This window comes from Alligator mississippiensis, chromosome 1 (genome assembly GCF_030867095.1).
Source record: "Alligator mississippiensis isolate rAllMis1 chromosome 1, rAllMis1, whole genome shotgun sequence".
Classification (NCBI taxonomy): Eukaryota; Metazoa; Chordata; order Crocodylia; family Alligatoridae; genus Alligator; species Alligator mississippiensis.
In genome coordinates, this window is record NC_081824.1 from 249,788,776 (window position 1) to 249,813,214 (window position 24,439).

Below are 24,439 nucleotides of genomic sequence, written 5' to 3' on the forward strand. Positions count from 1 at the left end.
CCACCCACCGTGTTTGGTAAGGAGAATCATATATATAGTGACACCACCAGCTGCCAGGCCTGTACATTTGGCAAAGTCTTCTGTCCCTTGAAATAGTGTGTGTGTGTTTATTCATACTGTAGTTAAAATATATAAGATATCAGCAGAAGTACAAAACTGTATGTACAGATCCAGATATTCGTGTCTCTCTGCATTTGTACTCAGAGCCTGACAACTAAAGATTCATATATATGAGACAGAATGAAAATGAGATGGATCCTCCAGTCAGTTGCCTGACAATGCAGATTAATGCATGCTTTTGAAAATGCTTGTTTGCTGTATTCATTGTTTTGTTGCACTGATGATTTGAAAGGTAGCATGTGCTAGTGACTGGGGTATTCAGTTGGGTTCTAGTCTGAGACCTTATTTGGGACTTGGGAGGAGCCATTTCACCTCTCTCTGCCTTTCTTTCCATTCCTGTCTTGTGTTTATCTTGTCTCAGAGACTGCAAATCCTGCAGGCACTGAGATTTTTATCTTTCAAATTCATGCAGCGCCTAACACAATGGAGCTCTGATCTTACTGTGTTTAAGCACTACTGCAATACTAATGATGCTTATGATTATGCTGGCAACACTGTATTATTATGCCGCATTACACCTTTGAATATGCCTATATTTATTCCTAAACAAAAAGCTCAGCTCAATGCTTCCTGTTATAAATCATATGCTAATTATAACTGTAATCTCAACAGCTTTTACTTTTCTTTTATCCAGATTGTACAGGACATAAACTTTGTTTTGATGCTCTGTGACTGTTATTGTTCTGCTAGAGGCAGCTTTATCCACCTGCTTTGCTCCAAATGTATAATATCAATAAAATATTGGAAAGCCAAGAACATAGAGTTTGCATAAATTGCCTATATTACAGGATCACACTAACAGCACTAGGATTATTGCAGGAAATTTGATTGTAGCCTGTCTTTTGACACGCATATAACCTTCTGAAACTAACTCACCTCTGGGCTAAAATTTCCCACCCACATTATCAGCCCAAAATTGAGTTTCTTCAAAATATTTGGCAATAGGTCAGTATAATTCTTTTTTCTGATTGTTGGGGTGGAAATCAGTGGATCAACAATTGAGTTTATTTTATTTTGGCACTTGGAACAACTCAAAAGCAACAGGCCCAATTCTGTGCTTAGCTAGATTCTCATTCTCAGAGAGGCTAAGCTTCTTCTGGGAGTGACCTGGAAGCCTCCACTACCTGTGATGTCAATGGAAGTGAAAGGCACTCTGCAGACAACCATGGTTCAGGAATGGATCTGGTGGCAGCACAAAGCTTCTCTGGATTGACCTTGGCTTAACCAATTAGAATGGAGTTTGACCAGGGATGAACTTGGGCCATTTTTCTCTCAGCTGATGATATAATGGGCCTTGAAAAATGACAAAGACATAGGTGACATGTGGGGAGGGCACAGGGGGCATGTGACCCCCACATTTCTGTGCCAACAGCAGGGGGTTTGGGCTGCAGCCTGGCTGAAGCCAACACCTGGCAGCAGTGAGAGAGGTGACGACGGCATAGAGTTGTTCCCCCGCACTGTCAACACTTACCTGTTGTCTATGGACAGTGAGTTAACTCTTTGTCCATAGATGATAGGTAAGTGTTGACAGTAGGGGGGCACAACTGCTTTGTGTGGGACCTGGGTCACCCTTAAGTCCTACCTAAGCTATCCAAATAGTGCACAAGGGGAGCTTAAGCACCATTCAGCCTTGGGGTTCACCTTTGCAGTGGTGAATTTCATCCCCGGTGCACACATCATTTGTCCCATCCTGCAGTATGGACAAGGTTGCCCTTTTCCTTCTAACTTAGATGAAGGGCCAGCATGTATCTGTAAGGCACAGCACCTGTTCTACCTTCCATATTGCTTCCAGGTAGGGTTTAGTCATGGCCCTGACCAGCAGCAGATGATGGTATCCCTATTCCCTGGTTCAGCTGCACTGACTGGCACACTGGGGTGAGCAAAGCCAAAGTGATCCCTCATTCCCTGCACCTTTCCTCCCATGTCCATAGGCTGAAATGGAAGAACCAAGTGCACACTCCCTGCTACCTTTGCCTGTAAAGACAGTAGTGGGAGTCTATGCAAAGATGTGGGTGTAATACCTGAGCTCTCTGTGTGGTCCAGCCTAGCAGCAGAGGTTGGGCCTGATTCGGTCTCTAAATGAGATGCCCATGAGGCACAGCTAGAGGAGCATGGCAGTTTGAAAAAGTGGGAACTGTTATTGCGGACTCTGATATTTAGCACTTCTGGGGAAACATATGGAGGCTGAATTCTGCCCTCAATTATAGTAGATCCATGCAATCCCAGTAATATCTGTGACAGATGTCAGTGAGAGCGAAAATGGGCCCTTTGTCAGTAATAATAGTAATATTAATAAGGATAATGGTGATGACGATACATTTGTGTTATAGCATCATCTATGGGCTCTGCTCATGGATCAGGGATCCTATTGTCAGTAGTGTAACTAGGTAGAAGGGTGACCAGGGCAGTAGCCCAAAGTGCTACCTTGTTGAGAGGGCACAAAAATCTCACCAGCACAGCAATGACTGATCACACCGCCACAATCAGCACGGCGGTAGTCCACATTCCCCCAGGCATCTCTAGCTGCCCTGGGCTTAGAGCTGCCTTGCTAAGCCTCTGCCCATTGCAGTAGGCCCTGTACAGATACTCAGATAAAGCCACCAGATGAGTACTGACAAAGCTATGGCACAAAAATGTGAAATAACAGGTCCACAAAGAACGAGCATATCAAACCCAGTTTAAAGACTCTAGACTTCTGGGCCCCCAGGTCTGTACTGAGAAATGAAGCACATAACGAGACAGCACATTCCAAGAAACATGAAAAAGCCTTGCTAGTTCGCTGTCCCTTCCTTTTTAAAAAGAGTCAACGGAAATGACATATCAAAAACCTATAATAAGGTAGTTTTGATGGGATATTATAGGCAAGATTCAGGCATGTTCTATCATGTCATTCACGGAACAAACAAAACTCAAGCATAGCGCGCGGGCATCTGCACAAACAGACAGATGGAGAACACTTCACTTCCTGAAGCTAGGTTAAAAAAAACCCAAATTGTTGTGAACTGACAAAATCTCAGATAAACAGTATAGTCATTTAGGTCCATGGTCTCCCTTGGGAGCAGAAATGGACTGTTTTCATACCAATAGACTTTCACTAGTACTTTGCACTGCTCCCAGGGCCCCTGCCATAGCCTTACCTGGCACTATTCTGTCTCCTTCTCTCAACGGTTATGCACTGTCTGTGCATTCTATCACAAGCTTTTCTCATTATTATATATCTTTGTAATTCTCTGGCTAACTTCCTTATGACAAACACTAAAAGCCAGTGACCTTCAGCAAGGCCAACAAATGAATCAAATTTGAAGCTGGGTCATTTAGGAGATGAGCCAAAAATGTTAAGAACATTTCTAAAAAGTCAACAGCAGGAGAATATTTTAAATGCCAGAGCTTTAAAGTTCCTTTTTATGAGATTTTCCAAACTTTGCAGAACAATTCTACCTTGAGAGGACGTAAAGTACATGAAACTTCAAAAGAAAGGCTTCTTTCTGGAGAAGGTTATTTGAGTTGGAAACTGGGCTTATAAATGGAAAGTGGCTAGCTCTCTCTCTCTCTCTGTCTACCTGCCTAAAATTCTTTTGCCACGTTTAAAATACTACATATGCAAAAAATGCCCATGTGAGAAAAAGCTCTCCAAACTGTCTGACATTTGTGGAGTGCAGAATAATTTATAATCACAACTTTACGTGAATGCAATATTTGGAGTTATGTTACATAACATTATATGCATTAGGTACAAACACTAACTCATCTGAACTTTATGAAGATTTTTCCACTCGTATTCCCTCTGCAACGTCAATGCGCTTTTTTATTATTAATCACTGCCTTTCAGTTGAGTTGGGTGAAGTTGTTGCATGTTGATAAATAGCCACCATGTTCCACCCCAAACGTGGACACACATGACTGAAGGGTGAAATGGCTTCTACATGAAAGTTTCTTACTTGCCGCACTGCGCAGTTATACATCTGTGCTGAGCAGGGTTAGATGGTATAAAGGCTGGTGGATGGTTTGTGTCACCATTGATAAAGCTCCACCAGTGAGAGTATAATAGTGGGAGATGTTTAAGTTAATGACACAGGGGAGACCGCCACCAGCATGAAGATCTCTCAAAACAAAGCATTCCATAGAGGAGTAAGGGGGGAGGCAAACAGTCACAAACACCCTTGTGTTAATGCCATGAGAATGAAAAGTCATCCTGGATTGCAAAGACTAGTGGTCAGTGGATAAAAGTGATTTTCCCTATCTCAGCCCCAAATGGTAACCCCACCTCCTCCAAACCAAGGATGTGGCCTGCCTTCAGAAGCAGGGAGTGAAATGCCACAGCTGAAATGACAGTGAGGCTTCCAAAGACTGGTCCCAGGAAAAAGAGAGAAAGAGGAAAAAGAGAGTTCTCCATGAGGAAACAAAACCACCCTGTCAGATCCTTTTCAAGAGCCTTAGAAGGTCAGCTGAGAAAATGAACGCATGTGCTCGGCTGGCAATCACTTCTGACAGAAATTCATCTAGGTGGGAACAAAGTATTGCTTGGGGCACAGGCATGATGTTTGGAGGTGTGGGGCTCTTTGTGAGCAGGTAATTGAGTGAACATCTGGCTCACACAGCTGGATCACCTCATTCAGATATTTTATTTCAGTGCTTCACATCACACGTGCAGCTACGCAGTCCCTCGTGCACATAAAAAACATTCTTGCAGGCAGCCTCCTTCACATCCCTAACAAACCCTCACACACAGCATGGAGCAACACCCCCTCTGCCGTGCCTGCAGCTTCCTCCACTGCCAAAGCTGTTTTAACACAAGGCAGCTAGATAAACTCCGGGGCTGCAAGGTTAAGTGGGAAATCAAGTTCCAGTGACCTCTGGGCAAGTGAGCTGAACGACTCAAATGCTGCCATTTATAGGGAGCACATCCAAGCACATGGCCTTCCTAGACTGTCCCTCAAAATAGGAGACCAATGGAATTAACCTGCCTTTAGAAATTGGGAGCAGAGAAACTGGCTGGGAGCTCTGCAGGAAAGGGTTAATGTAATATCTGAATCCCCACAGAGTCCAAGGAGCCTGGAGTCAGAGGTAGCACTTGTTGTTAGGTGTTTTCCATGTCGCATCTAAACCCTTCCATCACCGACGCGAGGCAGATGAATTACTCTGTAAATCCTATTACTCCATGTGGATAAATCTTACATGCAAGTTAACAAGTCTGGAGAGCTGGGGAATGGAAGCTGCTGAAAAGGATGTTCCAGGATCAGAACAACCCAGCATATAGGAAAGGAGAAAAGGAAGGTACGCGCACTCCCTCTCTCTCTCTGTCACACACGCACACACACACGTGCGTGCACGCACACACACACGTGCGTGCACGCACACACACACATACACACACCCCTCCTCTCTTCCCCCACATTCTTCTCCCCTCTCCCAGATGTACAGACCCCAGCATTTCTACATGGAGATAGGCAGAGCATGGGGGATCATGTAGCAGGCCGTTCAGTGACATTTAGCAGGATTTATTTCCAAAGAAGAGAAAGAAAACTTTGCCGGTGTTGTTAGCTTTGCAAAGGAATTACTCCCTAGATGCTCCAGGGTTTGTGCACTATCTGCTTCTCATACAGATTACAGGCTTATTTTAAATCGTGTCCAGTAGTTTTATTGCCATAATATAGAGTGCCTGTGACGCACACGTTCTCTCTCTCTCTTTCACACACACACACACACACACACACACACACAATATTTTCTTTCAAAGAGGGAAGTTATTCTATGTAAGATGGGTAAAGTAGACTTTGACAAGGAGCCATGGGATACAGTTTGTTTCAGTTTTTTTCAGCTACTTCGGACATTGGGTTAAATAAAACCTAGAACAGGCTAGGACAGACCCTCGCAACCCTAGTATCATGATAAGAGAATCTCTACTCTGCGCCACATCAGCAAACAATTCTTCACGTGGAAAGTCATCCTCCTGAGAGCAATTCATTCAGGCAGAGTATACACCCATTTCCTTGGTGACTGCAAGGAAACCAAGACAGCCAACATAGACATCACCCATCAGAGCTGTTACCTTTTTTCCTTCCCTAGCCCACCAACTAAACAACCCCATGCACCAAACCTAAAAATCCAAGTCAGGGCTTCCAAAAGGACACTGTGTCAGAGTTTGGGGAAGACAAAGGATAAAGTTTTTGCATAGGATCACAATGAAGTACTAGGAGAAATCGAAAGAACATCTGGCAAGCACAGCTGGACCCCTTGCGATTTGTCCACGGATACTGCTGAAACATACCCATGCAACGAGGGCGGGCTAGCAGGAGTAAATCTTTCTTTTGCCAATAAAATTCTTCCTCTTCAGAATACTATGGAGGAAGAAGTGGGTAGAGGTGGTGAGGGGAGGAATGTCAGAAGCTCTTTTTCTTGGTGATACTCTGGCTGAGACACACACATGCACACAGCTTGACACTAGCAGCAGCAGCTGCTGCAGTTCAGGAGGTAAAATTAGACACAAGCATGCATGCATGCACGCACACACACACGCACACACACACACACACATATATATATATATAAGGAAAAGTTGGCAATGTGCCCTACCTGAGGATGGCTGTATCCCCCTGCCTCACGGTGATGTTATCAGTGCCTCGGGTATAATCCACGCTGCGGACTGGCAGCCCTGTAGGGAGAAGGCAAAGCAATCTCAGTAGGACCAGCGGTAATTGTTTCCGATCAGGCTGTGCCCTTCCTACCATGGCTGTTCTCGTTGAGTTTCAACGTATGGACTTCTTCTCTGTGTGTGCGTGTGTGTGAGAGTGTGGATGTGGATAGACAGATGGACGTAAATTAAAAAAAAAGAAAAGGCACAACAACAATAATAATAACGTGCAACTCTGTCTCTGATTGAAAGCCCAAGGAAGAGGAGAGCTCACGGTCCCTCCGAGCTGTCACTTTCTCTTGTTCTGCTCAGTCTCTTGCTGGCTTTAAAAAAAACAAAAAAACCTCTTCAAAAAAAAGTCTTAGTGAAAAACCCTCCAAAAAGGGGAAATGAATGTGTGTGTGTGTGAATGTGTGTGCAGGGAGAGGTGGGTGGCAACCAAGCAAGAGAAAAACCAGCTTGCAAAAGAATCAAACCCGTCTGGAGAGACGGAGGGGAGGTTAAAAAAAGAGAGAAACAAGAGGCCTGTGTTCTTCCCCTGTGCGTGTGGATGCTCCTGCTCCAGTGAGTGGCTGTGCAGTCTCTGAGCACTCAGCTCCCTTCCTAACCCACTTTCCCAGGCGGAGCGAGGCGAGGAGGGGAGGGAGGGAGCCTCAGTAGTGAAAGAAAAACTCAGCGCTACACCAGGAGCACAGGGAAGAAAGCCAAGAGCAGCAGCTTCTCCACTCTCCCTCTCTAGGGGTGACCCACCCGCTGCTGCCCCCTCCACCCCAACACCCTCCCACCCCCTCTCGCTTCACACAACTGCCCCCTTCAGCAGCAGCCTGCCCACATCAAAGGCTGATGCTCCTTTAGGTTGTCACGACAACAGCTCCATCTGAGGCCTGACCGATTCCTTAAGTAGAGGGGCTGGAGCTTAGAAAAGAGAGACCACAGTTAGGGAGGTGTGTGGAGGGGGGTGGTACACAGTGGGGATGGTCTGGAGACAGAGGGATGAGAGAGGGGGAAAGAAGAAGTTAGAAGGGGGAGTTGGAAGTTGGGACTGAGAGCACTGAGGAAGGGCAGATGCATGAAAGAAACAATGCTGGAGAGAGAAAAAGGTGGCGGGGAGGGTTGGAAAGGGGGGAATGCAAAAGAGACATTGCTGGATAGACAGAAGGGGCTTGGGTGGGAGCAATGAGAGAGAAAGGGAAAGTTTACAAGGGAGGATAAAAGGGGCAAAGGGAGCTGGAGAAGGAGGGGCATAAGGGTGGGGGGTGAGAGAGGGTGCATGGTATCAGGAAAAAGGGAAGGAGGAAGAAAGAGGTTGAGAGAGGGCAGGGGAAGCCAGAGCAGTGGGGTAGAGAGAGAAGGAAGGAGGAAAGATCTAGGGAAAGGGAGGATGCTGGTTTGTGGGGAGGCGCTGAGGCTCAGGGGCAGGGAAACCTTGGCAGCATAGCTTGAAAGCAGAAGGCAGTTGACTGAAACAGAGGAAGGTTCCTGGCAGCAGGCTGTCCAGGCTCAACACTCCCTTCTCCCCTCTTGCACTTTCCCTCACCAGATAAACAGTCCCACTTCCCCTGGCCTGGCTCTCTCTCCCCCGCCCCTTCCCCAGGCCTTTGAGGGATGGCCGGGAGACAATCCTTGTATTGAAGGGCCAGCAGTTTGAATGCTGTGTCTGTCCTCCCCCAAAGCCAGTGCCTGCAGCTGAGCCCTGAGCCCTGCAGCAGCTGAGCCGACCCAGGGAACGGCTGCTTAGCTCACATGCCATCAGCATCAGCATCAGCACAAGGGAAAGGAGATTAAATTAATGGAGAGGAAGAGCCATATGTTTTATAGCGGATGCCCGCCTCCCTCCCCTGTGCCCAGGAGGGATGAAGAGGTGTTCCTAGGGGATGCTTGGCCTGCATAGTACATTGCACATATATCCCTTCTGCGGCCATAGCTCTGGGGCTGGAATCACTGGCCTTGAAGAGCTGGAGAGGGAAGAGCTGATGTGAAGAGGGCTCCAGTTAGGCTGCTGAGAGGGAGGGCAGAAACTGTATGTTTTCCACACCAGATTTGGTGCAGATGTGCAGGAGATCCCAAGGAACAAGAAGGGGGCAGGCCATAGCTCCTCTGTGCTGAAAGTGAGCACTGCCTATGAGCATTTAACAACCCCACTTATGTTGAAGATCAGGTCTAGACTTCCTGGGAGTAGGGCTAAAGGTCTGAGCCCTTCAAAGTGTGCAGAGGTAGGGGCAGAAGAGACTAACCCTGGGAGTACAAGCAATGAGTAAAGAAGCTGTGTTTCTTAATTTTCCTCTGGGGAAGATTTAAACCAGATGGAGCCAAAAAGCGAAAGGAAACTGGGAAGTTACCCAGCATACAGACATGGTCCTCTCCCCATATTTGCAAACTGCTGTGCCTGGGGGCTGGCATTCCCAGGGCATCCTTGTGAGGAGGCTTGCAGTGCTCACATCCCAGCTGGCAAGGAGATGGGCATTGTTTCAGTAAAACTGGCAGGGCTGGAGGCAGTGGAACAAGCTCAGCTGGGAAGAGGCTCGTATTGCTGGCATCCCAGATGACAGTGGAAAGGGTGCTGCCGAAAGGAATCTCGTGCTGCTGGTGCTCCAGCTGGTGCTGAGATGGGCACTGATGTGAGAAATCTCAGTGCTGCAGTAAGACCTGGCACAGGAAGGAAGCTGACTATAGTGGAACCCTTCCCTCTGTATTAAGCAGCCAGTAATGCGGTACACACTGTCATCATTACATGGGTTCCCATATGCATTTCATTTACATTTAATAAAAGCTATTGTATGTTAATGAAATGCCAGTGAAGTAAGGAAAACATATTTGTCAAAGATTAACTATTATGTAACACGAGAAGCATCTGCCACACAACTGCCAAAGCTCACTAAATATTTCCTTATCTCAAAGTGTTTACTTAGGAGGCAATAACTATCCAGTTAAATCTAAATTTAATGCTTAGTTAAATATGTTTAGGGTGCACTTCATGGAAAGTGGTAACAATATGTTGTACAGGGAGGACTATGGAGAGGGCTTCACAAAGAAGGGAGGGAGCAAATCTGTCCCAGGCCCTGGGTGAAACCCCCAAATCCAGACTGAATTACAAACTGTTGGGGAAAGACTATCCATGACACACTAGGGACCCTGAGAGTGGAATTCAATTCCCTTGAGACAGAGTAGCCAAGAGGATGGTGCTTGGGAGCCCTTGCCTCCCTATACATCTATTCAGTGGCCAACTCAACAGAGCCCCAGCTGTGGCTGGGCCTGTGGGCAATGCTCCTAATAAAATGAGGCATGAGGAAAGAATTCCCTCCAGAGTCTCATAGTCTGAAAAATGTAATGCCACAAGGCTGGTTGGTTTTATTTACTTGTACAGGTAAAGACCAAACAATGTGGAACTGCACAGAAATGCTTGGAGAAGAGCCTCCTGAGTAAAATATATCATGGTTCTTTTGTTTTCCCAGCAGAAATGCTCTCTGGATCCATCTCCCCCTGCTGGAGGCAAATGAAGAAACAGCAGGTTTGCTTTCTAACTTTTTCAGATTACAAAAGCTCAAGGAAGGTTTCAGAGACAAATCAGACACTGCCAATCAGCACCAGCATCTCTCAGTGCTATTTCCTAACACTAAGGGAAAAAAACAGGATTAACAGCCCCAGACTGAAGCACAAAATCCTGTCATGCACATGTGTGCGTGAGGACAAGGACATTTCGATACTGCAGTCAAGAGGTGTGATTGCAGCTCATGTAGGCATACCCAAACTAGCTCTGCTCTAGCCAGTTCAGGGAATAATACATTGAAGACACTGCACCACAGGCTTCAGCGTGAAACTGCACAGCGGTACTTACTCCAGCAGCTAGCTTGTGTTGAAGTCTGGTACTGTATCATCCATGAATTGTTACATGCGGTGGCCAGGTTGCAGTTTGCTTGGATATGCTTTATGTGCTGCAATTACACCTCCAAATTGCAGGGTACATGAGAGAAACAGAGAGAGAGAGAGAGAGGGTAGCAGGCCATTTTCCATTGCTATTTGGGGACTGAACCTGTGGATAAATGAAATGCCTTTGTTCTTCAGTGTAGTCAATAAGAGCCAAAGGTGTATAGAGTCTAGCACTTAAAGATGGGCATGTGGCTTTGCTCTGCCTGTCTTCACTGTGCACAAGGCTGAAAATGAGTGGCAATTGTGATGGTAGCTTGTGTGACATGGACAACTGCCTTTTAGGAACCAAAACCAGACCCACCAACTCGCTTCATGGAGCCTAGCAAACAGCCATGGAACGGTGTGACTTGAGAAACATAACTCTCACTACCCCGCGTACAGGCATGGCCCTCTCACTCATTACCAATCTATGCTTCATAAGAACCGATGGCCTATAACCAAATCTCACTTGGATGAGAGAAAAGACCTTTCTACCTGATAGGCATGACAGAAGAGTTCTCATGAAGTGATCCGTATGTACCACTTAAAATGTTCGCTCAGGATTCATTGCTACTTCTAACAGAATATCTTCTGTCTGCACTTTCAGGGCAATTAACAGTATTTGAACTGAAAAGAAAAGCCAAAGAAGTGTAGGCACTATCAAAAATGTTTTCTTGCCCAAAGTAAATATTTGTGAAATTTGATCACAGTTTCATGATGCTCATCCAATTATAGGAAACTATTCTCCATTCAAATAAATATGTGAGTGCTATTGGTAAATCAGTTGTGGCCAGTAATGACACCAGACATGTTTTTATTACAAAATAAGTTTTCTTTGTATGATTATTTGCCACCCATTAAAGAATGACACTGTGAAAGGTTTTGATTCTGAAAATCAGTCACCTTAGGCCTCAAGTCATGCATAGGATTAAGGAGTGGACACAGAGCAAGTTGCTCTTCACAGCTGAGATCTGCCACACATGTTTAAACAATCAACAGTATTAAGAAGTACATCACAATTGTGGAATAACATGTCTTTGTAAGTATGGGCATTTGGTCGTAAAGGAATTTTCTACTGCACAAATGCAATAGCTAATTTTCAGTCTTGTAACAGTTGATTACAATGTGGTCAGTTTGTTTCACAGTTGGCCAGGGCTGCACCCTTGAATGTGGAGAATTCATTAGACCTTTTGTCCAATATTTCAGTTGGTGAAATCCATGTAATGCCACTGATGTCTGATGGGCAATTTGCACAAGCTGAGGAGTTGGCCCTGCGTTCCAAAGTTCAGCAGATTTTTTTGCTACGTGGGGGAAAAAGATGTTGCTATCATCTCTGACAAGGGAAAAGTATGTTCAAGTGGATAAAGAGATTTTGTTCAGACTTTTTCAGAAAATTTCACCTATGACTAAAGAGCAAAGCTGAGGTTGAGGGAGAAAAAAACTAGCTAGCCCCTGGGTGTGTCCCTAACCCCCAAGGTAAATGTGCGTGGGCTTAAGGGATTAGCCCTAACACTGATTTATGACTTTAATTATATTATTGCTACCTGAGCAGGTTCATGGACGGCCACAAAATTGATAGTTACAGGTCCCACCTACATGAGAGGAATTAAAGATACAAAAGAGCCTCTTGGCGTCCATGAAAACAAATGTAAATCCCCAGCCTTGAAAATGGAATGGATATCAAAGCCATAACCAGTACTGCATGTATGATGCTCTCCTGTTTTTCCCAGGAAACTACAGGTTATACACAATCAAGGGAACATCAAGCCTGGACATTGGGGCACCTATTACAAACAAAGCCACTGGTCACTCAGTTTTTCAGAAGCCCTCAGATCCCTCCACAAGAGAAGGGGGCAGCACTGCTTGGGCTATGGCAGGGGAAAGCATAAACGCCACAAGCTTCCTATTTGCCAGCTCCCTGAGGCTGACCCAACAGCCCCCTAAAGACCCAGCATGACTCTTTCCCCAAGGAAGGCCAATTAATAATAATTCATGAGAAGCAGGATTGAAAAAAGGACAAGAGCTGAGGCTAATTCTATTTCTTTTGTGGCCTTGGGTAAATTGCATAGACCAGGGGTGCCAAAGATATGGCCTGGCCACAGAACCATGTCATTTGGCTCATGGGGGGTCAGGAATTTGGTAGTGGGGTGAGTGAGGACAGGGCCTGCCACTGAATTTTGAATTCTGTTGGGGATGCAGGACAGAGGGGGAGGGGTAAGCAAAAAGTGCTTTCTTCCCTACAGCTCATTGAGCCAACACAGCAGCTCAAGAACCTGTAGCAGTTAATGCTGCTGCCATTCACACTACTGCTGGAGGTGGGTCCAGATCCATCCTGCAGGGCTCCCTGTGGTCCAGATCTGGCCTGCAGGCTGGAATCAGCCCAGAGGTGCCAGGAGAGTTTGAAATCCCTGACATAAACCAATGGTTTTGTACTTGGGTGCCTGATGCTATGCACTAAAATCAAGCCAAACCAAGCATGCACAGCTCTGGCTGAAGGTGACTGGATCTCAGAGTGATCTGCACCTCTGGAAAATCAGACCACTTTTATTTAGGGTTGAAGTCCATTTACATCACTGGTAACACTCCTCTTGCTTTCAGTGGGGCAGGATGTCAGCCTCAGCACTAAGATGCTTGAACACTTCAACATGCACATTTGAAAATGCCAGCATCACCCTCCCTGTGCTGTGCATGCTTGCACAGCTGCAAAGCAATGATAACGCTTGCTTGTGTCAAAGAGGTTTGGGAGAAAGTGACGTGTTTAATGTTTGCAAAGTGTTGTGCAGGTTCCAAAGTTCACCAGCTGCATACTGCATCATACACGGACTGGAAATCCTTGCAGCCTCTAGCCCAAGCCTCATCTGCTTTAGACTACTATGCAACAAAACCTCTTCTCAGATCTGAGCACAAGATAAGGGACTCCATTTCTGCAGGAGGGACCTGGGCAGACAGAAGCCAGTGGTCCTATCAAGGGATAGGGAACTCACAAAGTGGGGGACCCCCTTCTACATCCTATCAAGAGCTGTGTGTGTCAGCATCTTGGGACTCAGGGTAACCTGGGTTTCTCACTGTGTGCATATTCACTAGGTCACCTTGGGTAAATCAATGAAAGACATGTCCGCCCTGCCTTTGTGCTGAGCTCAGGACTATTGACAAGAAGCAGTTGCCTTCCACTCAACAGGAGCTGAAGGCCAGGAAGTAGGCAACAAAGCTGGCTTAGCACAGCCTTGAGCAAGCACCACAGTAGCACTCTCAACTCTGTCACACCTGTGCTTCACTGTGCTGGATTGCTCTAAACTGGCTACATAGCCTAGTATGCAGGTTTGGGCATGTGCTGTGCAGTAGCAAGTGGGCTAGAGGTGTAACAGGGCAGCTCTGTGCCCTGGGCAAGGGCAGCACATGGGGCAGTACTAGAAGTACAGGCAGCCAGCAACTGCAATGATGGATATTTTTCTGGCTCACCCTATCCCAATCCCAAGTCAGCACCAGGGCTGATGGACTGGGCCACCTCTGTCTTCCCCCTGAGTTACACTATTTTCAGAAGCGCCAAAGTTTGCCATTGGTAAAACAGGGATCACATCTCTTCTCTACCTTTAGGAGCATTGTTTGCATAAAGATGTTAAAACACGTCAGTTAAGTTTTTGGTGTATTTCTGATACTGTCATTGATATGCCCCCAGATAAGTCTGGCTGCTGTGCAGTGTGGTGTCTTATAGCAGACAGGAATCCTATATAGCTGAGAGGTGCTAAAAGTTGGTTTTGGAGGCTCTGCCACAATTGCAACAGCCAACTCTGGTGTGGAGTCTCCCTGGAAGCCATTAATGAATGAAAACAATCTTTCTGACAATGCTGATGAGGATCAGAGCACCAAAACCTTGCTGAAATGATCCAGGCTACGCATTTGTCATCACTAGAAAGTTAATTTCATTGTGAAGAACTAGATGCTGCCAACTGTTGTATAGCACATTTTCTTGCCTGTTACACTAGCTCTCACAGCATTTTATACAACTTACACCGAGGTCTTCAGTGAGTCATAGAAGATTTTCAGGCTTTCTGATGCTATCAGGAGAACGCAGACTGTCAGAAAGCCTTAGGTACAACAGTGTGATCGATGAATTTGTATACGAGAATGTTGGAAAGGTCCCTCTGAAACTCTGACCTGTCTGAATCTGACTTGCTGGAAATACTAGCAATTGTTTCACATTCTGGGGACAGTCCTTGCTGTTTAACAATAAAGAGAATTTATTTCCAAGATAACCAGACTTTCAAGATAAAATACCAGGACATCTGTCCTAAGGACAAGGGGAAGTGAGTACAGTCTAAACGGAGTTGGGGCCAGGAAGGTTTGAGCACAGGTAGAACTGGCAGCTGCAGACTGGAACAAGGAGGGGAGAAATGATTGCCCAGTCTTTCCATTTATCCTTCATGTACATCAGCCTTCTCACTTTGTCCCTGCACTTCCCTTCTGCTCTTTCTCCAATCTCCTTCCCCCTCACTAGTTCTCAGCTGCATGCCCCATCCTCACTCTCTTCCTGCCAATGCTTATCCCATCAGTCACATTCATATGCTTTGAGGAGAGCAGGGACTATTCTGATTATCTCATCTGACCTCCTGCCAAAGACCATAGACCCTCACCCTGTGATTCTGGCAACAAGCCCTTATTTGTGGTTGAGCTGCAGCATACCTTGTTAGAAAGACTGCCAGTCTGGATTTAGAGACTGCACATTCTGACGGATCCGTCGCATCTCCAGGAGAGTTGTTCCAACCCTCACTGTTAAAAATGTGTACTTTATTTCTAGCTTGAATGTATCTACTTTCAGCTCCCAGCCAATGCATCTTCCTATTCCCTGGTTTGCCAGAGTAAAGAGCCCTCTGCTATAAGGAAACTTCACCTCATGTTGATATTTAACAACTTTCAGGAGATGTCTACATTATGGTTGGACAGTGGTCCTGTCAGGACATTCCTGAGCACACCCCATACACCAACTCCTGCTCCCAAACCCTAACCTGGAAATACCCTAGTAAGTCCATTCCAAGTTCATGTCTCACACCCCAGAAATGACGGTCCCAGCTAGAGAGGGGAAGCAGGCCATGCTGGGGGTTGGCCATACCAGGACATATTGTGTAGACACATTGTGTAGACATACCCTGAGTTTCACTTTGTTCCTTTGTGGCCAGATACAGACATTACACTTTTACCAGTATAAGTGACTGGAAACTGGTCTATACCCATAACAGAACAGAAGTTCAGGACACCAAACCAGTCTATACATGTAGCAGAAAGAAGTTTGGCACACACAGGCTGGTTTTAAAATGGTGGAAACTGGTCTAAGATTCACCCCTTTTCCCCACCAAGGCAAATGTGTGTTGTGTTCACTACCAATCTAAACTGTGCTGCTTACAGAAAACTGCATAACTTAGATTGATTCCACCTCAGGCTTTCTGAGTGTCTGTACCTAGCCTGTCTGTTTCTACTTCAAAGCCTTGCAGCAATCTGCCTGTGTGTGGTACAGGGGAAGCATTCACTTCAGCCCTGACAGTGGATTGGCCTTAGCCTGTGACAATGCAGTTGCACTGCTTGTCGGCTTACTGCCCTCCGTGGGGCCCTCCCCACACTGGAGGTGTATTGGCTCAATTACAATTGGTTTTTGAATCACATTCATTACACAAGAACTAACCCCTGCGTGGACACACTGAAATCGGTTTATACCTGCTGTATATCAGTTTTCCTCAAATAGGATAACATTTTGCCTTGCGTCCATGCTGCTCTTTGGATAACACCTCTCACATCTCAGGGTGTAGCTCCCAATATCACTGGCTTTTAGAACACACTCCAGAATACCTCCTGCCTGGAAGGGCTGACAGCAGGGACTACTTTCCAGGTGGTTTCATAAATAGCCACAATTACTTTCCATGATGGACCCCAGCCCAGTCCCTGAGGTGGCTATGGCATCACCAAGCCAACTGTGATTTTTCTCAGTTCAGGTGTCTGCTGGTTCCTTCAGCCTTCTGGGGGCTATAAAATAAAATAAACAGGACAGGAAGCTCCATTTTCCAATAAGCCGACATCGAACCAACTTTACCCTCATCACCTATACAAGACAGTGATGCTTATTTACAGTATAGGGAATCAGATGGCTCATTATTCTCTGAACTTACAGAAGGGTGGGGTGGGGTGGTGGAACAGAGATTAGCTTCTGAGAGACAAAGCCTGGTGTGAGGTCGCCGGGCATGTTGGAAGCAGCAGCCCATGAGCTTATAATGGACAAGAAGAAGGTGACATGAGCCAACTGCTCCCATGTCATGATAGGAGGGTAATGGGAAAAGCCCCTGATTAGACCTCTGAGCACAGGCCTGAACCCTGGCCAGTGAGTTCTACAGCTCACTAATTAACTGCCTGCTAATGAACAAGAAGAGGGCAGCTCCAGCAGTCGGTCTGAGAAGTGTCCTGAGGCAAGGTTACCTTTGGACTGCTCCCTGCGGCACTGACATCTTCGATTATCTTTAAGCCTGAGCCAGGGTCCCCAAGGTATTTGCACCCTTTCCTCCCTGGTGACCCTAGCAAAGATTTCTTCTGCACTGATGACAAATGTGGGAGAGCTGAATGCAAACGTGCCAAAGGCTAGAACTGCTAGGGCCTCCAGAACTTATTTTTGGGGCTGTGGTACAGAAAACAGCACAGCAAGGGAACAGGTGGAAAACTCTAGCAGCAACATCCTGCCACGTAGGCCAGGACTAAGGCAGGATGGTCTGTGATCCCAGTTTACGGGAGTTACATTTTTGGGGGGTAGCTGGGAGTGAGCTTGGTGGGAAAATGTTATACAGACCTCTCAAAAACAAAGCAAAACAACACCCCCCCCCAATAATCTAATACCAATGTTCATTGCTAACAGGACAGGGATGTTCTTACCTCAAACAGGGGGTTGGACTAGAAAGCCTCCATGAGAACTCTTTCAGCCCTATACAGAGATGATTTTATATGATAATTTCCTCTTACCTTGTTGATATAATGGGGGTGGGGGGTTACAATGCCAGTGAGGAGGTGCTAAATCACAAAGAATCACCCGCTTCAGGGCTTCCCACTGTGCCCAAGAGGGCACCAAGCACTAGGTTGAAACGATCCATTTGGGTGAATTCTGGCCCCAGTGCCAGCAAGAGGAGTTTTGCTTCTCACGTCTGAAGGCCATGGTTTCACCTCACGTATTTGGTTCTGTACCACTCTGTAAAATCTTAAGTGCCAGGCAGAAAGAGGAAATCAATTTTGGAAACAGAAACGTTTCCTCAAATCCAAATCTTTCCTTAAATAAAGTTACAAGTTGGCTTATTAAATTGAGGAACCAATAACACTTGCTCCAGTTACTGGTTGTAGATGGAAGAGTGGTGTGTGTTTCTGTCACTCCCAGTTCACCTCACTCCTGACCAGCAGCCTCCCCAGCTGCGCTAGCTCATCCCGCACAGCTCTGCCTTGCCCTTGAATCCTGCTGAAATGAGGCACTCTTTCTCTCTCCCTCAATGCATTTTTAATGTAGTGAGAAGCAGGCTGCGTTTTGCATGGATGGAAATACATGGTGGGACATCTTCCTGCTGCCCAAAACCATTTCAAGTCTCCTATATGGTACTGTGGAGGGACTCAGTGTGAAACTGAGAACAGTGTTCGCAACAAGGTCCCTGTACAGGAGCCCTTCTCTCAACATGTCTTCAGAATAGAAAGAAAGACCCATTTCCAGCAGGGAGTCTGTGCTTTCCCATGTGTTCTGCCTATTTAGATAGGTGGACAGAGAAGAAATTGCTATTGGCACTGATTTGACCCTCCATGTGCCTGCATTAACTCTCCCCTCTTCTTCTCTCCTTCCCACTCCTGTCTTCTGCCCCAGCCACAAGTATAACAAGGAGCATGAGTGCAAATTTGTATTCCACCAGAGGTCTTTCATTTTGAACAGCCCCTTCTACATTCAAAAAAACCCATGGACATAGCACTCTTCATCAGGAAATCCTCTCACAACTGAATACCTCGTAATTACAAACAGCCCTCTCTTCCTGTCATTACTCAGTGAACCAATCAACCCAGACATCAGGAAGTCAAGCCGAGCAAACTATTAGTAGCCAACAACTCATCCTACAAAGATAACCTCGGCTGCTATTTTGAAAATCATCATTTTGTACAATTTTGTCCACAGTTTGAAATTATTTGATGAATGTTTTATTAATAAAAAAATCCCAGGCTTTGCTCGCAAGCCCTTGACCACAGCTATGAGGCTGGGGATACATTATGCGTCCTGAATCAAATTGTATCATTTTTGGCTCTTTGGCTCACTGGCTTACACCTCATGTTAAACATGTTAAACACCTCTGATAAACAAGATCAGAGCTTCTATAACTAGGGGGGTATTTACAAAATATGTGGTTCCACAAGCGGTCACAATACTATTGCAAATAGATGTGCACAAGTGCTAATAACATGGCTGGTGCAAGTGACCAAACAAAGAGATTAGCACGAGTACTCCTGTGACTATCAGCATGTGTTAACACATGCTCCCATGATTACTCGAGACAGTATCACTTTCTACTAATAATCCTGAAAGGAAAAAAAATGTCAGTCATTCCCAAATAGCAAATGAATGTGGGCTGCAAATAGACGCCAAGTGAAATTGCAGTGTTTTATTCAAATGACTGTTTGCAAATAAATTCTTGCAGCTGTCACCCAATTCTGTACAGAAGGAACAGCCCCTGCAGTATTACCCACTGCATCTACCTTGTGCCTGGTCATGACAGGACTGGATCTGCTTTGGGAGAATGTGGTGCTCTCTGTCTGGCAGGTGTTTCTGCTTGCTTCAAAGCATGAGTGGAGTGCCCTGGTACTTGGGCAGATGAAGACTTTTGTGTCCTAAGGAGCCCTGTACCCTATGCTGTAATCAGAACTGGAACTGAAAAGAAAAGAAAAGTTTGAGTCTGGGTCTGGACTTCTCCCAAGTTCACAAATTCCAGGGAGGTGAAAATGATGAAATGTGATGATGTGTACATGTGAAATGAGATCTGCACGTAAGATTTGAGAAATACATGGGATGGCTTGTCCTAAATATATGTGTTTCTAGAGGCAAAGGTTTTTGTGAGTAATATCTTTTATTGGACCAACTGCATGGTGGGGATACACTTATACAAGATTTTGAATGCAGTGCATCCTTGTTCAGGCCACCTGCCATTATCTTTAAGCAAGAGGGGGGCTGGACCCGATGATCTCTAAGGTTCCTTCCAGTCCCTAACAACTATGAAGTGCCCTGGTCCCTACCGTATTTACAACCTTGTCTTCCTGCCAACCCTAGAAAAGATTGTTCTGCACAGACTAGACCTGTGGGAGAATGGCATGCAAACACCTGAAAAACTTTTCAGTTGAAAACAAATACACAGCATTTATCTAGGTCTATCCCAACCATTCGTTTGGTCCAATAAATGATATTACTCACCAAAATATTTGCTTCTCACAGATTTCCTGGATTATCATGGCTACAGAATCACTACAACACTAACAGTATATTTGTTTCTGAAGTCTAATATGTCCTTTCTTTGTGGGATAATGTTCATGGCATGACAGCAATGTAACCCAACATCAGAAAGCTGGAAAAAAGAAACTTGCCTACCAACACTGGCTGGGGTACCCAACTTATCCAAACCCATCCTCCTCTTCTCATCAATACCTCTCCCAAGAGACAGTGGAAATGGAGAGAAGTGAATCCTTTGATCACTGAGGATGAACTCCTATACTTGCCACAGGGGTAGTCAATCTGTGACAAGGTTCAAGACACTAGTGATACTGATCCAAATAGACAAACATAACTTAGCTTTATGCCTGATTGCTTCTGGGTCCTATAATATTTCTCATAAATCTCCCACATGTATGGACAGATGTATGGGGAGATGGATGGCATTAAGAACACAGAGAGATAGATATCTTTAGTGGTTAGAGTGCAATTATGAAGCTAATGAAGCTGTAACCGCAAATCCAATCAGGATGTACATGCTACACGGCTTCATCTGATTTCTTTAATCCAACAGACAAGGACAGACCGCCCCAGCAGGCTACAGCTCATAAACTGAATTGTCCTCATTTCCCCACCACGTGACAGGATGCCCAGTTTTAGCATCCTTCATGGAGATGCAGAGCTATTTTGCTGACCCATTTGGCAAGCAGAGCAGATGAATCTCATTAGTTCCAACTCCAAACATAAAAGTTGGGAAGTCTGTAAGACATCAGAGGCAATAAAGTTTAAGACAGGAGACATTTCAAGGCACTCCTGCTCTCCTGAAAGTGACACCTCAAGAGCATACAGGATCAATATTTTCTGAATTTGGATGAAAAAGAAAAAAAGAAAAAACAACACACTGTTTGGTGAACTTTCCTCATTTTTGTGAACTTTACTCTTAAAGGTCTTTTCCAGGCTACAATTGGAAAGTGGTAGCTAGTATGTGCTAACTACCATGTGTTGAGAGTTTAGTGTAGGCAAGTCAAATCAACACCCCCACCCCCCACACACACACACTAGCTTAACCCAAGTTAAAGACATACTTGTCCACATGAAGCTGTTAATATATATTAGCTACTAAGGCTAGAGAAGGCCCTCTCCTCCTCCTCCGTAGGGTCCTCTATCACTATCTAAGCCTTGTCAACCTTCCTACTATAGACACAGATTATGCAAGGCAAAGAGCATTGCTGCCTGTACACTTCATACCTCCTGAAACAAAATGGACCATGTTGGCAATAGGACTTGTGTGCTAGTACATCTGCATATCTGCATATATATTAAAGCTTCTGTGGGCCTAAGGCAGACAAGGTTCTTTGGGTAAATCTGATACCTTTTATTAGACCAACTCAAATAGTAGGAAAAAAATATTTTTTGCAAGCTTTCAGGCATAAATACCCTTCGTCAGGCTGAGGAAGCATCTGGTGTGTGCTCTTTGTCGGCTCAAGAAAGCCACAATCCTAACTGACATGGCAAAGATGGCCAATGGTTCTAAAGTAGGGCTGACCTGAATCATAAATACACAGAGACCTATCAGCAAGTTGCCATAAATGGAGCTGTATAAGTAACTGATTTTTCAGACACACTGAAAAATTGAAAGAGAAAAGAAAACAGGTCTGACTGACCCAAAACATTTTGCTCTTGTCATTGTTTTAGGTTTTTTTTCTTTCCCTCCCCGCTGAAGCGGAAAAAAAAAAGTGTTTAAAATGTTTGGGATTGAACAGAATGTTTCATTTGAACCAAATTACTTTGTTTCATTTTCAGATGCTCACAATAAAAAGCAAAGAAAATGAAGGGCTAATTTTACAAAAGTACTGGAGGTGATGGTTCCCTTGCTTTTACTCAGTAGTCCAGTGGGTAGAGCACTCATCCAGGGCATGAAAGATTGAGCTCAGTTTCCTTGTGAGGAAATCTGGATTTATGTCTCTAAGAGAATTGCCCTGATGATCCATACAGTAAGGTATCCTGGGGTTAGGTGTTCACACTGTATGCAACCTTATATTTATAATACCTTCTTTCCTGGAGTAGGCATTGCAATGCAAGTGTCCCACCTTCTGGGTCAATGTCTATTCATCAGGTTAAAGAGTCATATGTTCATTTTTCCCACCTCTCTCTGGACCAATGAATTATGAAATAAAAAGTGGAGTGGAGAGAGACCACTACAGAACACATTGCTATCTTGTGGTTCAGGCAGCCTCTTGGGAGGAGTGAGATCTTGGCTCAGTCAACTCTCTGATCTCGGACAGGCGGACAATGGATTTGAACCCAAGTCTCCCCCCACCAGGTAAATGTTATAGATTCATAGATTCATAGATGCTAGGGTCAGAAGGGACCTCAATAGATCATCGAGTCCAACCCCCTACATAGGCAGGAAAGAGTGCTGGGTTTAAATGACCCCAGCTAGATGCCAATCTAACCTCCTCTTGAAGACCCCCAGGGTAAGGGAGAGCACCATCTCCCTTGGGAGCCCATTCCAGACCTTGGCCACTCTAACTGTGAAGAAGTTCTTCCTAATGTCTAGTCTAAATCTGCTCTCTGCTAGCTTATGGCCATTATTTCTTGTAACCCCCGGGGGCGCCTTGGTGAGTAAAGACTCACCAATTCCCTTCTGTGCCCCCATGATGAACTTATATTATGGCTAGTGGATAGCAGGAAAAACATCACCATCACTTTCACTAGCACGTGGATGACTTCAGTACTTCAGATAAAACTCTTTGGCAAATCTGACTGAATCTACAAATAGTCTGGGGATGACTGAAACTGCCATTTTCAGCAAATAAACTACTGCAAAAAAGAAAGGTTCAGCTTGACTCAGAGTTGCTACTGTTTTCATTCTGTCTTTTAGGCCTTCTACTCTTTGCTCCCAGTCTGAATTTTATATCTGCCAGAAGATGGTCATACCCCTAGATTCAACTCACTGATAAGGGAGAGGTCTTTTCTTTTCCCCGCTGGAGACCTATCACCAGGTGATGAATTCACCAAGTTAGTGAGCTCTGAGATCCTGGGTAAAAATGATGCCATAACCAAAGAACCTACCTGTTCTAGCATAGGGTTTCGATTCCTTTGAAGCCCCCTACCACTGTTAGTGGAGCAGGGACTATGCTAGTTATTCTGAGCCCCCTAACTTTTTTACACAATACTACATTTAATAAGGAAATAAACTATTATTTTTTACTCGGCCCTTTGGTTTTGTGATAAAAAAGGTATTACTACATAATATATGAAGTACTTTAGTGGGCCAAATTCGTACCTAAAATTTAATACATTGATATTTATTCAAGGGTTTATATTTAGGCATAGATTTGTGATGCTCATCAGTTTTGAAGCCTTCTTCGTGATTTAACATCTTTGCCACTGGATTCTAGTGCATGAAAGCTGTCTAGTGAAACTGGCCAGGCTTTCTTTGATGTCCAAAAGGACAGGTATAGGACATCAACAAAGAATGCAGATGGAGAGAAGCAAACCAGTTTCTGAATGTCTCTGTATTTTAACAATCTAACACATAATTAGCAAGACCAGTGGGGGAATTTGTTTTCCAAAAATATCACTTTTAACCTGTTGGTCTTCTTTTAAGGAGACCAATTGCCCGGTGACAGCTTTCATGAGTCAGCCTCTGTTTCTTGCATGCTTATGAAGTCAGGTTGCCGACACATAGACAAACAAAGCTGTGATAGAGGGGGGATGTAACAATGCCTTACAGTTTTCTGAGTGTCTTATGTAAGTGCTCTCTCTTCAGAAAGCAGAATGCAATTATGAAGCATTCTGCACAGCTTCATCTTATTCATATAAATCTAACAGACAGGAACAGCCCACACCAAAAGCTCCCAAGCAGAACGATTCACCCAGGCAGCTTCTCTTCAGATGTCTGTTCTTTCACCCAAAGGCCTCCTCTTTTTTGTAGCAAGTTTTAGCTGATTTTGAAGTGGTTATCTCTTCATATGATTTGTTTCCTCAAACAAGCTGGTCAGTTCTTGGATAGCAACAGTGGTATGCCACCAACTTAGCTTGGCACATGGTTATCTTCTTTTAAGCAGGTCCTAACACTAATATTTTTATTGCAGGACCAGGAACTCCAGGATAGGGCTGTGTCAGCCCTTAAGTCACCTTAAGATTATACATCTCACAATGCACTGGGCCTCATCTGCAGCTACTCAGGGTACATGTCCTCCAGATATTCTTTCCTGTCCTTGGGGATTTGGGGCTAGCTGTTTTAAACCGGATTAAGGCATAGGCAAACTAGGCACATGCCTAGGGCCCTAAGTGAAGAAGGG

At 45.0% G+C, this 24,439-nt stretch overlaps 1 protein-coding gene across 4 annotated transcripts in view; it reads right to left on the reverse strand.

The window, feature by feature from the left end:
- Positions 1–24,439, reverse strand: part of LSAMP (limbic system associated membrane protein) — a 1,444,497-nt gene that overhangs the window by 452,115 nt on the left and 967,943 nt on the right. The window contains exon 1 of one of the 4 annotated variants that reach the window (XM_019476221.2): positions 6,694–7,440. In XM_019476221.2, coding sequence (XP_019331766.1) covers positions 6,694–6,848 — 155 coding nt within the window. In that variant the 5' untranslated portion in view covers positions 6,849–7,440. Of the gene's footprint in view, positions 1–6,693; positions 7,441–24,439 lie in introns of those variants that run through there. The other 3 variants (XM_059720473.1, XM_019476222.2, XM_019476220.2) reach the window with 3 other exon arrangements.